This window comes from Saccopteryx leptura, chromosome 2 (assembly GCF_036850995.1).
Source record: "Saccopteryx leptura isolate mSacLep1 chromosome 2, mSacLep1_pri_phased_curated, whole genome shotgun sequence".
In the NCBI taxonomy this organism is placed as follows: Eukaryota; Metazoa; Chordata; class Mammalia; order Chiroptera; family Emballonuridae; genus Saccopteryx; species Saccopteryx leptura.
Genome location: NC_089504.1, coordinates 75,054,148 through 75,066,330, shown reverse-complemented (window position 1 = coordinate 75,066,330; position 12,183 = coordinate 75,054,148). Strand labels below are relative to the sequence as shown.

Below are 12,183 nucleotides of genomic sequence, written 5' to 3'. Positions count from 1 at the left end.
CATAATCTCTGGGTATCTTGGTCACTTGAACTTTAAGGGTGCTAGCAGTGCAATAATAAAATTTACTTGTGATTCTATACTGTTGTTTTCTGGAGGTTTTTTGCTGTAAATAGTAAATGAGCAGGGCTGATTTTCAACCTTTGGGTTAAGGTTTTTTGACACAGTAGAATGGTAAAGTCCTATTTTTTAGCTTGCTGCTGTGAATTAAAAATTATTTTGTAATTTAAAGATAATATATTGATTAAGTGAAATAAACTAAAAAAGGGGAGAGAGTACATTTTTCAAGATTAGAATAAAAAATGTTATGGCTCAATTCTTGATTATTACTGCAACTATATACATAACTTTTTGAATTGTTTTTAAGACTTTCTTCTTCTTCTTATAGGACCTCTTTGTCGTTAGACATGAATTGGCCATAATGAGACTAGCTGCCTTTATGGGCATTACTATGTTAGTTGGAATAACTGGACTCTTTTATACTCAGCTAATTGGCATCATCACTGTAAGTATATTCTTAATGTAAAGTATTATGTTTATGAACATATTGCCTAAGTATGAACTTAATTCTAACAATTTATAGAAAGTTTAGAGGACAAAATTACCTCTAGTCATTTATTCCCATTTCCATATGCCTGTGTAATTTTTAAAGTAGTTATGATCAGTATACAGAATGTACATACAATTTTTTATCTTGCCTTTAAAAATTAAAGTATTTATATGTAGCTATAGTCTTCATAATTAACCCCTTTTCCTGTTGATCAGGATCTAGTGTGCAATTATCATTTTCTGTATTACAAACAGCACTACCTTGAACATCTCTTTTTTCTTCTTTAAGCTATTATATAAAGTAAATTAAAAAAAGGAGTTGTGGCCCTGGCCGGTTGGCTCAGCGGTAGAGCGTTGGCCTGGCGTGCGGGGGACCCGGGTTCGATTCCCGGCCAGGGCACATAAGAGAAGCGCCCATTTGCTTCTCCACCCCCGCCCCCCTCCTTCCTCTCTGTCTCTCTCTTCCCTTCCCGCAGCGAGGCTCCATTGGAGCAAAGATGGCCCGGGCGCTGGGGATGGCTCCTTGGCCTCTGCCCCAGGCGCTAGAGTGGCTCTGGTCGCGGCAGAGCGACGCCCCAGAGGGGCAGAGCATCACCCCCTGGTGGGCAGAGCGTCGCCCCTGGTGGGCGTGCCGGGTGGATACCGGGAGCATGCGGGAGTCTGTCTGACTGTCTCTCCCCGTTTCCAGCTTCAGAAAGAAAAAAAAAAAAAAAAAAAAAGGAGTTGCTGGTAGAAACATTTTATTAGTAACTAAATCTTTTGTGTGTGTGTGTACATATTAGCTAAAGGGGATTTAGCCCAACAAAAAAGATAAAGTGAGAAAAATATTAAGTAAGGATTTAAAAGTTTGATAATACGTGGCATTGCAGATGATGTAGGGTAAACAGACTCTCGTATATTATTGGTGGGATGTAAATTGGTGTATCCTTTTTGAAGGGCAAATTGTCAGTGTCAAAATTTCAATGTACTTTTTTCTCACAAATTTATTTTGTAGAGACTATATGTATGTAAATAAACATGCAAGTTAAGAAAGATTTGTATTATATTTATATTATGTATAATGTATATATTGTGTATGAAAACTTAAATGATTACCAGAATATATTAAGTGAAAGAAATGTATATTTTGTTTATTAGATTGCATATATAAGTGCAATCATATGGTACTTGTCTTTCTCTGCCTGGCTTATCATAATACTTTCCAGGTCCATCCATGCTGTTGCAAAGAGTAAGAGCTCCTTTTTTTTATGGCTGAATCGTAGTCCATTATGTAATTGTACTATAGGTTTTTTTGTGGGGTTTTGTTTTTTTTGAGAGAGAGAGAGAGTGGGGAATAGGGAGGGAGAGGAAGGGAAAGAGATAAGAAGCATCAACTCGTAGTTGCTTCACTTTTGTTGTTCATTGATTGCTTTTCATACATGCCTTGACCAGGGAGGAGTAACTCAAGCCAAGCCATTGACCCCTTGGCTCAAGCCAGCGACCTTTGGGCTCAAGCCTGTGACCTTGGGGTTTTGATTCTGGGACCTCAGCATCCCAGGTCAATGCTCTTATCCACTGCACCACCACTGGTTAGGCTACCATAGGTTTTCTATTTTTTATTTTTTTATTTTATTTATTCATTTTTAGAGAGGAAAGAGAGAGGGAGAGAGAGAGACAGAGAGAGAGAAGGGGGGAGGAGCTGGAAGCATCAATTCCCATATGTGCCTTGACCAGGCAAGCCCAGGGTTTCGAACCAGCGACCTCAGCATTTCCAGGTTGACGCTTTATCCCCTGCACCACCACAGGTCAGGCCTACCATAGGTTTTTAATATACTCATCTACTTATGGGTACTTGTGCTGCTTCCAAATCTTGACTATTGTAAATAATGCTGCAGTGAACATGGGGGTGCATTTATCCTTATGAATCAGTGTTTGGCTTTCTTTGCATATATTCACAGAAGTGGAATTGCTGGGTCATATGTTCCATTTTTAATTTTTTGAGGAAGGTTCCCTTTTTTCTATATCCTCACCTGCACTTGTTTGTGTGAGGTGATATCTCATTGTGGTTTAAATTTGCGTTTCTCTGATGATTACTGACATTGAGCATCTTTTCATAGTTTATTGGCCATCTGTATGTTCTGTTTGGAGAAGTGTCTATTCAGGTTCTTTGCCCATTTTTTAATTGAATTGTTGAGGGGCATTTTTTTTGTTTGTTTTGTGTGTGTGTTGATTTTTTCAAGTTCTTTATAAATTTTGGATAGTGACCCTCTATCAGATGTATATATGTTCTCCCATTCTGTGGGTTGTCTTTTCATTTTATTGATGGTTTTCTTTGCTGTGCAAAAGCTTTTTATTTTGATGTAGTCCTATTTGTTTATTTTTACTTTTTTTCCCCTTATTTGAAGTGATATATCAGAAAAGATATTACTAAAAGAAATGTTTAAGATTTTACTGTCTATGTAGTCTTCTGGGATTTTTATGGTTTTAAGTCTAATATTTAAGTCTTTAATCCACTTAAGTTTATTCTGTGTATGCCGTAAGAAGGTGGTCTCATTTCATTGTTTTGCACGTATCTAAAAAAAGTAATAAACAAAATAGAACAAAATAGAAACAGACTCATAGTTACAGAGAATAGACTGACAGTTATCAGAGGGGAGGGATTAGGGAGACTGGGTGGAAAAATTGAGGGGATTAAGCAAAATAAGAAAAAAACCTTATAGACAGACAACAGTATGGTGAATACCATAGGGAAGGGGAATGGAAGGAGGTGTATAAAGGATATAAAGGGTGGTGAACTTGTCTTAGGGTGGTGAACACAATACAATATACAGATGATGTATTATAGTATTGTACCTCTGAAACATATATAATTTTATTAACCAATGTCACACCCATAAAATCAATGAAAAAGAAATGTATAGTAAGAAAAAATACATCAGCTTGACCAAGCAGTGGCACAGTGGATAGGGTGTCAGACTGGGACATGGAGGAACCAGGTTCAAAACCCCGGGGTTGCTGGCTTGAACACAGTCTCATCTGGCTTCAGTGCGGGCTCACCAACTTGAGTGCGGGGTCACTGACTTGAGCTGGGATCATAGATGTGACCCCAAGGTTGCTGGCTTGAGCCCAGTGGTCGCTGGCTTGAGCCCAAGGTCGCTGGCTTGAGCAAGGGGTCACTCAGTCTGCTGTAGACCCCTGGTCAAGGCACATGAGAAAGCAATCAGTGGACTACTAAGGAGAATAAGGAGCTGCAATGAAGTATTGATGCTCCTCATCTCCCTTCCTGTCTGTCTGTCCCTCTCTCTGTCTCTCTCTGTCTGTCTCTGTCACAATAAAAAAAAAGAAAGAAAAAATACATCAAAATTTTCTGTAAAGCAATAGTAATCAAGAAACTGTGATGTTAAAAGGTTACATATATTGATAAATGACATGGAAGTGAGGGTCCAGAATTGTACAAATACACTTATCAACAAATACTTTCAACAAGGATGCCAAGACTATTCAATGGAGGAAGAAAATGTCTTTTCAAGAATTGCTGCTGAAACTACTAGATATCTGCATGCAAAAGAAAGACATCAGACCCTTACCACACACCACGTACATGTATATTAACTAAAAATAGATTGATCTAAATGTAAGATCTAAAATTATAAAAATTATAAAACTCTTAGAAGAAATCATAGGAGTAAATCTTGGATTGGCAGTAGTATCTTAAATGTGACACCAAAAGTGCAAATGATCAAAGGAAAAAAATGGATAAATTGGACTTATTCAAAACTATAAACTTTTGCGATTCAAATGACACTATCAGGAAAGTGAAAAGAGAGCTCACAGAAAAGGAGAAAATATTTGCAAATCATGTGTCTGATAAGGGATTTGTATCTAGAATATATAAATAACTCATATAACTCAATACTAAAGACATTCTAATTAAAACATAGGATAAGGATCTAAATGGAAGAATATATACAATGGGCAATAAATACTTGAAATGATGCTCAACATCATTAGTCATAAAGGAAGTGAAAATCAAAACCATAATGAGGTTTTGCTTCACACCCACTAGGATGGCTATAATAAAAGTTGCTGATTCATTATAAAGTGATTATAAAGTAGTGATTCAATTATAAAGTAAGTCACAATTTCTTTATAGTTCGTTCAGAAGTCATGTCAGAATTCCCAGATTATGCTTGCATTTTTTAAAAATTTTTTTATATTTTCATTTTTCCAAAGCTGGAAACGGGGAGGCAGTCAGACAGACTCCCACATGCGCCCGACCGGGATCCAACTGGCACACCCACCAGGGGGTATGCCCTGCCCCTCTGGGGTGTCCCTCTGCTCTGTCTTGTCCAGAGCCATTCCAGCCTCTGAGGCAGAGGCCACAGAACCATCCCCAGCGCCCGGGCCATCTTTGCTCCAATGGATCCTCGCTGCGGGAGGGGAAGAGAGAGACAGAGAGGAAGGAAAGGGGGAGTTGTGGAGAAGCAAATGGGCGCCTCTCCTGTGTTCCCTGGCCAGGAATCAAACCCGGGACTCCTGCATGCCAGACTGACACTCGACCGCTGAGCCAACGGGCCAGGGCCTATGCTTGTATTTTTTGAATTTCCCCTTTTTGAGTTTACCACTATCATTGGCAAATATATTTATATCCCCTGGAATAGTATTTCTCAGGTTTACCCAATTTCTTCTGATTAAAAAGTGGAGATGACATTAGGGAGCTTTGCTGCCCAGGGTGCGAGGTTCTTGTGAGGGCCATCCGGGGTTTAGAACTGAGGGCAACAGTTTCCTCTGACCTAGCAGTCTTAGTAACCTCAGAAAGCGAGGTTTGGAAGCAAAAGCATCAAGATCTTTTAAGAATCCCTACTCTCAAATTTTAGCATTCACTTCTGAGTTGGACATAAAGTTAAATTTATCTTATTTATTGGTTTTTAAAAGGATTTACAGTCTCCTTATCTGAAGATTTGTTTTCTGTGGTTTCAGTTACCCAGGGTTTGTCTAGCATGGTCTGAAAATACTGTATTAAATAGAAAATTTTAGAAATAAATCTTAAATTGTAAATTCTGATTTCATGCTTAGTATGAAATCTTGCATTCTCCTGCTTCACTCTGTCCCACTTGGGACATGAATCATCTTTGTCTGGCATGTTCATGGTGTATATGATACCCACCTATTAGTCATTTAGTAGCTGTTTGTAGTTAGCAGGTATCACATGAGATTATTTTACTTAATAATGGTCCCAAAATGCAAGAGTAGTGATTCTGACATTTCAGATTTTCCAAAATATAGCTGTGAAGTATTTGTATGAATGGGAAAAGATACAGTATATATAGGGTTTGATACTGTCCAAAGTTTTAGCCACCTATTGGGGCTCTTGGAATGAATACCATGTGGTTAAGAGGGGCTGTATAAATAAGAGTCTGTTATGACTCTGTTCCATACTACCAATATGTTAATATTAATTTTCAAATTGCACAATCTTCTTTTTTGCTGTAATATTAAACATTTCATCGTCCTAAGATAGGGAGATTGTTTCTAACATTGTGCTATTTCTAAAACTGAGTGGAAATCACATTTGTTAAATAATGTTCTCTCCAAAAATTTCATTTCCGTCAGTAACATATAGTACCCTTTGAGAACACTGTGTACCAAAGAGATTTGATGTCTGTAGAAATTACATATTAGTGAAACATTCAAAAGAGGATATAAGTATAAAGAGAGAGAAAAGCAAAGAATACATTCTACTTGTTAGTTCAATCTGTAGCCACTGTACTTCCTCTTGAATCAAATTTCTCTGAATAATTACAGTAAATTTCAGTTCCATTTACTTGGGCTTTCATAGCAAACCTCAAGATTCATTCTTTTTAAATTAAAACAATATTTTGAAGGTTTCCAGATATATTTTTTCCCTACAGTGACTTAAATTTCTTTAACCTTTGACTATTTAATTTGTTATGCATTTGGTAATTTTAAATCTAATGAATTATTAGCATTTATATGAAATAATATTTAATATTTTAATTAAAGTTAAACAAATTTTGTTTACTTTATTTATAAAATATGACATTTCATCTTATGAAATTATTAAGACTGCGACAGGAAATTTTAAACCTGGACATGTTTTTTTTCATAATATGAATCTATTGATCTCTCTTTACACTGTGAAAGAAGTGATGAATTTGTCAGTTAGCATAAGAAAGGGGGTGAAGGAAACACAATAAATTTAATCTTTTCAATGAAGTCTTCCTCCTTTTAATACTCCTACCCCAAAGGCCAAGAAGCATTTTGGGAAAACACTGGTAGGAATATTTCACAATATAAACTATGTAATTACATAGTTTGAATATAGGCCTGTTAGACAACATACAAGCAATAAATGCTAGCTTTTTTAAGGTTTGGATTGAAGTTATGCGAAAGCAACATACCAATTTTCAGCAATTTCTTCCCACTATTTTTTTTTTATTTGAAATAAATCATTTCTCTTCTATGTAAGAGGAAAAGTGCCATCTTCTTATTGACAGTGGAAGGTAACAGAATAATCAGTAAGGATAATCTGATGTCATTTTAGACCTAGCAGATTATCTGATTTAGATAAAATAATTAGAAATTACTTAAATTTAAAAATGTGGATTTTTAATCTTATTACCCAGGTTAAAAGTCAACACAACCAGATGTTTCTGTAGACTAGATTAATTTCAAGCCCAATTTTAAAGGATTACCTTTGGTTATTTTTAGATTTAATTTTAAACAGGATTTAAATATATGTTTGTATATTTTTTAAAATTAATGTTGAAGTTCAAGTGTTTTCAAAGTAATCAGTTTTAAAGTGTCCTTTATTTAGGGAACAGATTATTCTAATTATTCCTTACTTAGACTATTTAGCTTTTTCTTTTCTGTTTCTGAATGAAATGGATAGTGATGTTGTTATTAATGTAATTGATGTCAGAATTTCTTATTGGCAGTAGTTCACACACAGTCTAGAATCATGTCCATTCTGACAACCACCAATACTAATAGTGCTGGGCGATTGTGTTAGTCATGTTTTCAGTCACTGGGCTTGGAGAGAGTTAATTAAGAAGTGCTGTAACAGCTGGTACAGCGCCTTCTGCTGAGGTTCTGACAGTGAGCTATTGTGTACCGTGACACTGCTCTGACAGTTTATCTGAATTTTGTATACAAGCATTTTTGTTTTCTGAGCACCGTGGAGTTTATGCAATAGCTTAAGCTTTTGATAGCGTCTTTGGAGTTTAGTGTTTTTCTCAGTTGTGGTGAGGTTCAGGATAGGGTGGGGAAGATGTATTTACTTTCAGCTTTATAAAAGGCTTTAAATGCTCAAAGAAAAAAATTGAGCTTTTGCATTTGCTCTCACAGATACTATTGTTTGACTATACTTGAATTGTTACTAAAGGTAGTTTAAAGCAAAGCTTTTCAAATTAAAAGGGTAAAATTTTCCCTCATACCAAATACTGGCTCATGGTACCTAAATAAATACAGGATTACAAATGCAGGGGTGACTTAATTTTAACTTGGTTATATTAAGCAATGAAAAGTATCTTATGTTCAAAATGTTAAATTAGTTTAAATGAGATTATCTATTAAATAGCGTTCTCATTATCAAACAGTTAGTGGATTCACCTGCCTTTAATATATACCCAGAAATAATAGTTCTGAGATTAATAATCCTTAAAATTAAATTTTGCAAAATGTTCCATTTGAATCAAAATGGTGAGTTAGCAGCATTCAATGCAATCTCTGTACAAATTATGTTTGATTTACTCAATTCCAAACTAAGATTGCAAGTATGGTAACCAATTTAAATCTATTTGTATAATAGTGCAGGGGAATAGTACATTTTAATTTTCTTAAAGCATTACTAACTACTTGAGTGATTAAATAGATGCTTTTTTATTTGTTTAGGAAGCTAAATATTTACGAGTTTTCTTTTTACTTGCACTTTTGCCCACACCAATTTGTGTGTGTGTGTGTGTGTGTGTGTGTGTGTGTGACAGAGACAGAGAGAAAAACAGAGAGAAGGACAGACAGACAGGAAGGGAGAGAAATGAGAAGTATCAATTCTTCGTTGTGGCACCTTAGTTGTTCATTGATTACTTTCTCATATGTGCCTTGACCTGGGGGACTGCAGCAGACCAAGTGACCCCTTGCTCAAGCCAGTGACCTTGGGTTCAAGCTGGTGACCTCAAGGTTTCAAACCTGGGTCTTCTGCATCCCAGTCCGATGCTGTATCCACTGTGCCACTGCCTGTTCAGGTCCCATACCAATTTTTAATCTGACTTTAAAATATTATAGGATGGGAGAAAACAGTGACTCATGTTTATACTTAACAGATAGGTCTTTTTTCACAATGTCTCTGTCACATTCCATCAATATATTAGGTACTCCCCATATCTCAGCCAAAGGGATACATTTGCTCATCTTCTACTGATAATCAAAAATCTTACTGAAAGTATAATTTTGTATTAAAAATGTAAGATTAGTTAACCTTGAATGTTGATTGCAAACATAATTTGTCAGGTGTTCCCAATGTTTAGTGTAAGCCTTGTTTATACTATATATTACTGTGATTAATCATCCTCTCTGGCATCCTCTATGTTCCTGTATAATTATTTCTTGTAAAAAAAAAAAGGAAATCTTACCTTTTGCGACAACATGGATGGACCTGGAGACTATTATGCTAAGTGAAATAAGCCAGCCAGAGAAAGACAAATATCATATGACCCCACTCTTATGAGGAACTTAATGAACAATATGAACTAAGGAATGGAATAGAGGCAGAGGCGGGGTCAAAGGGACCAGAGGGAAAGGGGAAGAGAGGATGGGGTCAGAAAGGGAAAGGATTAGTGAAATTATGTATATATAACACAGAGACAAAGAGAGCAGGACAGCAAATCCTGGAGGGAAGTGGGGAGGGCGGTAGGGAGAAGGGGAAAGGGGGGCATCAAGGGGAACATGGGGGTGGGGGGAGGGGAGATATATTTGGTGAGACACTTGAATCTATGGAAACACAATAAATTTTAAAAAAACACAAAAAATGACCTTTTTAATTAAATTTTCTCCTATATAGGCTCTGCAAGGCAGGTGTCTTCTCTACAGATAATAAATCCTTTATATACAACTAAATGAGTTTTTCCTTCAATGTTCATCTTTTTCCTTGATTTGATATTCTAACAGTAATTAATGATTAGTAAAACTTTAAAAAGTATAACAAATTACTAATGTATCCCAGTAAATGCTCTGATTTGTATAGTAATACTAAAAAAAATTATTTCTTGTAACTTTACTGCTTTCACTAGACTGTAAGTGCCTTGATGTCCAGAGTATGTCATAATAAGTACTTAGTGAATTTTTTTTTTTTTTTTTCTTTTTCATTTTTCGGAAGCTGGAAACAGGGAGAGACAGTCAGACAGACTCCCGCATGCGCCCGACCGGGATCCACCCGGCACACCCACCAGGGGCGGTGCTCTGCCCCCCAGGGGGCGATGCTCTGCCCATCCTGGGCGTCGCCATATTGCGACCAGAGCCACTCTAGCGCCTGAGGCAGAGGCCACAGAGCCATGCCCAGCGCCCGGGCCATCTTTGCTCCAATGGAGCCTTGGCTGCGGGAGGGGAAGAGAGAGACAGAGAGGAAAGCGCGGCGGAGGGGTGGAGAAGCAAATGGGCGCTTCTCCTATGTGCCCTGGCCGGGAATCGAACCCGGGTCCTCCGCACGCTAGGCCGACGCTCTACCGCTGAGCCAACCGGCCAGGGCCTTAGTGAATTTTTGATAGATGGATCAATGAGTAAATGAATCTTGGGTTGTATATAGTACTTGGTTTTCAACTAGATTTTAAGTCCTTTGTGGATATTGGATTTTATCTGTGTAGTATCCCAGAGTCTCACTCATTTTAACTTTTATTATAAAATCCACTTTTTTATTTTAACATAATTTCTGTAAGTTACATTCTGATGTAATTGAGATATTGTGTCTCCAAGCCCTTTCACAGAGTGTTTTGTAGGCACTATGAGTAAGAACAAACTCCCATTTATTGAGGAGTTATTAAGGGCTCTGACTTATGTTAACTCATTTAATCCCTGCAAAAACCTATGAAGTATTATTATTTGAAAATTGAGATCCGGAGTTTTGGTAACTTTCCTAAGGTTTTATATAGCTCGACAGTGAGAAAAGAAGTATGAGAATTATGTTGGAAAGAGAATTTTCAGTGACTATTAATATAAGATCTCCTGTCCTCTCACTTTGGTCCCAAGATTGATTAAATCCTTATGTGAATTTCAGATCTCTAAGAAAATATAGAACTGGTTCTCTGTTGGAGATAGATGCTTCAAGAACCATTTATTTCAAATGAGGAATATAGTGAGTTTTGGCTTCAGAGAAGGAGAGAGCTGATATTATCAAAAAGCTTTTCTCTTTGAACTGCAGATATAAATTAAGGAATCATGCTATTTCAGTCTATGTTCAGTTAGTTCAGCACTGCAAACATATTTTGAGCACTCACTTTGAAAACTGTGCTGCTACGTTATTTGGAAGATTCCAAGTTAAATGAACTTCTTGCTGACCTCATGTTGTTCAGAGGCGCTAGGAAGTCAAGCAGAAGTCTAACTTAGAATTAGTAGAGATTAGTAATAAATAAAACATATATAATCTCTAGTTGTAAAAACCTTTCTCGAATGGTTTATTAACCCCAGATTAAATCAACAGTCATTGAATTAGGTATATGAACCAATTAGAAGCATTGACAAAACCTGTAAGAAGAAAGAGTTCTGGTAATCATTGTGGTTAGGTTGAATTGTCTTCAAGGAGTCTTTCTGATAAAATGTTCTTACTTTCATCAGACCTGCAGTTTGGCAGGTCTAGAAACTCCATTTTGAAAATGTTTGCAAACTTTGCTCAATGGCAGTGTCATAGCCAGTGAGCTTTATCCAAGTGTGATTATTGCTAATTGAAAATATTTCCAGAGTTAATTAGGCCTAGAAGCAATGATTCTTCCAGATTTAAAAATGATAGTCATAGATTATCATCTTAGCCAGATTGATTGCCTGTTCTTTTATGTTTGATTGTCAGGTGTGTCAAAGGACTCTTTACATTCTTCCCTATAACAACATATATGGCAAAGCTTGGTTGGTGAGAAAGAACTCAAAGCAGGATAAGTTAGTTGGATAAATTGTAGTATCAAAGTATCTATTCCAAGAGGACTAAATTCTCAGTTCTGTTAACCAGGAAAGATCTGGTGTTAAATTCTTCCTTGTTGCCCTTCACACCTCCCAATTTTTCTAGTAGGCAATGAATACTTTCCTCTTCTGCTAAGAAATTTTTTCTATTTTAGATATAAATCTTATTAGTTAAGATACAGCTTTATTTTATAATCAGTTATAGTTTCTTTAAGGTGAATCTGAAAAATAATTTCTTAAGGTAAGATCAACTGTCAGGAAAACTCTTTAAGTATTGGTTGAGAAAATAGGTAAGGCCTATATTTCTGTAAGTCTTACTTTCTCTAGTTTATTATTTTTTTAATAAAATAAACTTTCAGTTTTTTCAAATAGGGAAGTATTCTCTGGCCCTGGATGGTTGGCTTAGTGGATGGAGTGTTGGCCTGGAGTGCAGAAGTTTGATCCCTGGTCAGGGCACACATGAAAAACACCATCTGC

The 12,183-nt window shown here is 36.6% G+C and overlaps 1 protein-coding gene and 1 non-coding gene across 6 annotated transcripts in view; both read left to right on the top strand.

Moving 5' to 3' along the window:
- ZDHHC21 (zinc finger DHHC-type palmitoyltransferase 21) overlaps positions 1-12,183 on the top strand; it is a 79,250-nt gene that overhangs the window by 49,843 nt on the left and 17,224 nt on the right. For all 5 annotated transcript variants that reach the window (XM_066368194.1, XM_066368193.1, XM_066368190.1 and 2 more), the window contains exon 6: positions 386-502. In XM_066368194.1, the coding sequence (XP_066224291.1) occupies positions 386-502 (117 nt within the window). The remainder of the gene's footprint in view (positions 1-385; positions 503-12,183) is intronic.
- Positions 11,418-11,558, top strand: LOC136396385 (U4 spliceosomal RNA). Its single transcript, XR_010749678.1, has one exon. It is a non-coding gene; the product is annotated as a U4 spliceosomal RNA (small nuclear RNA).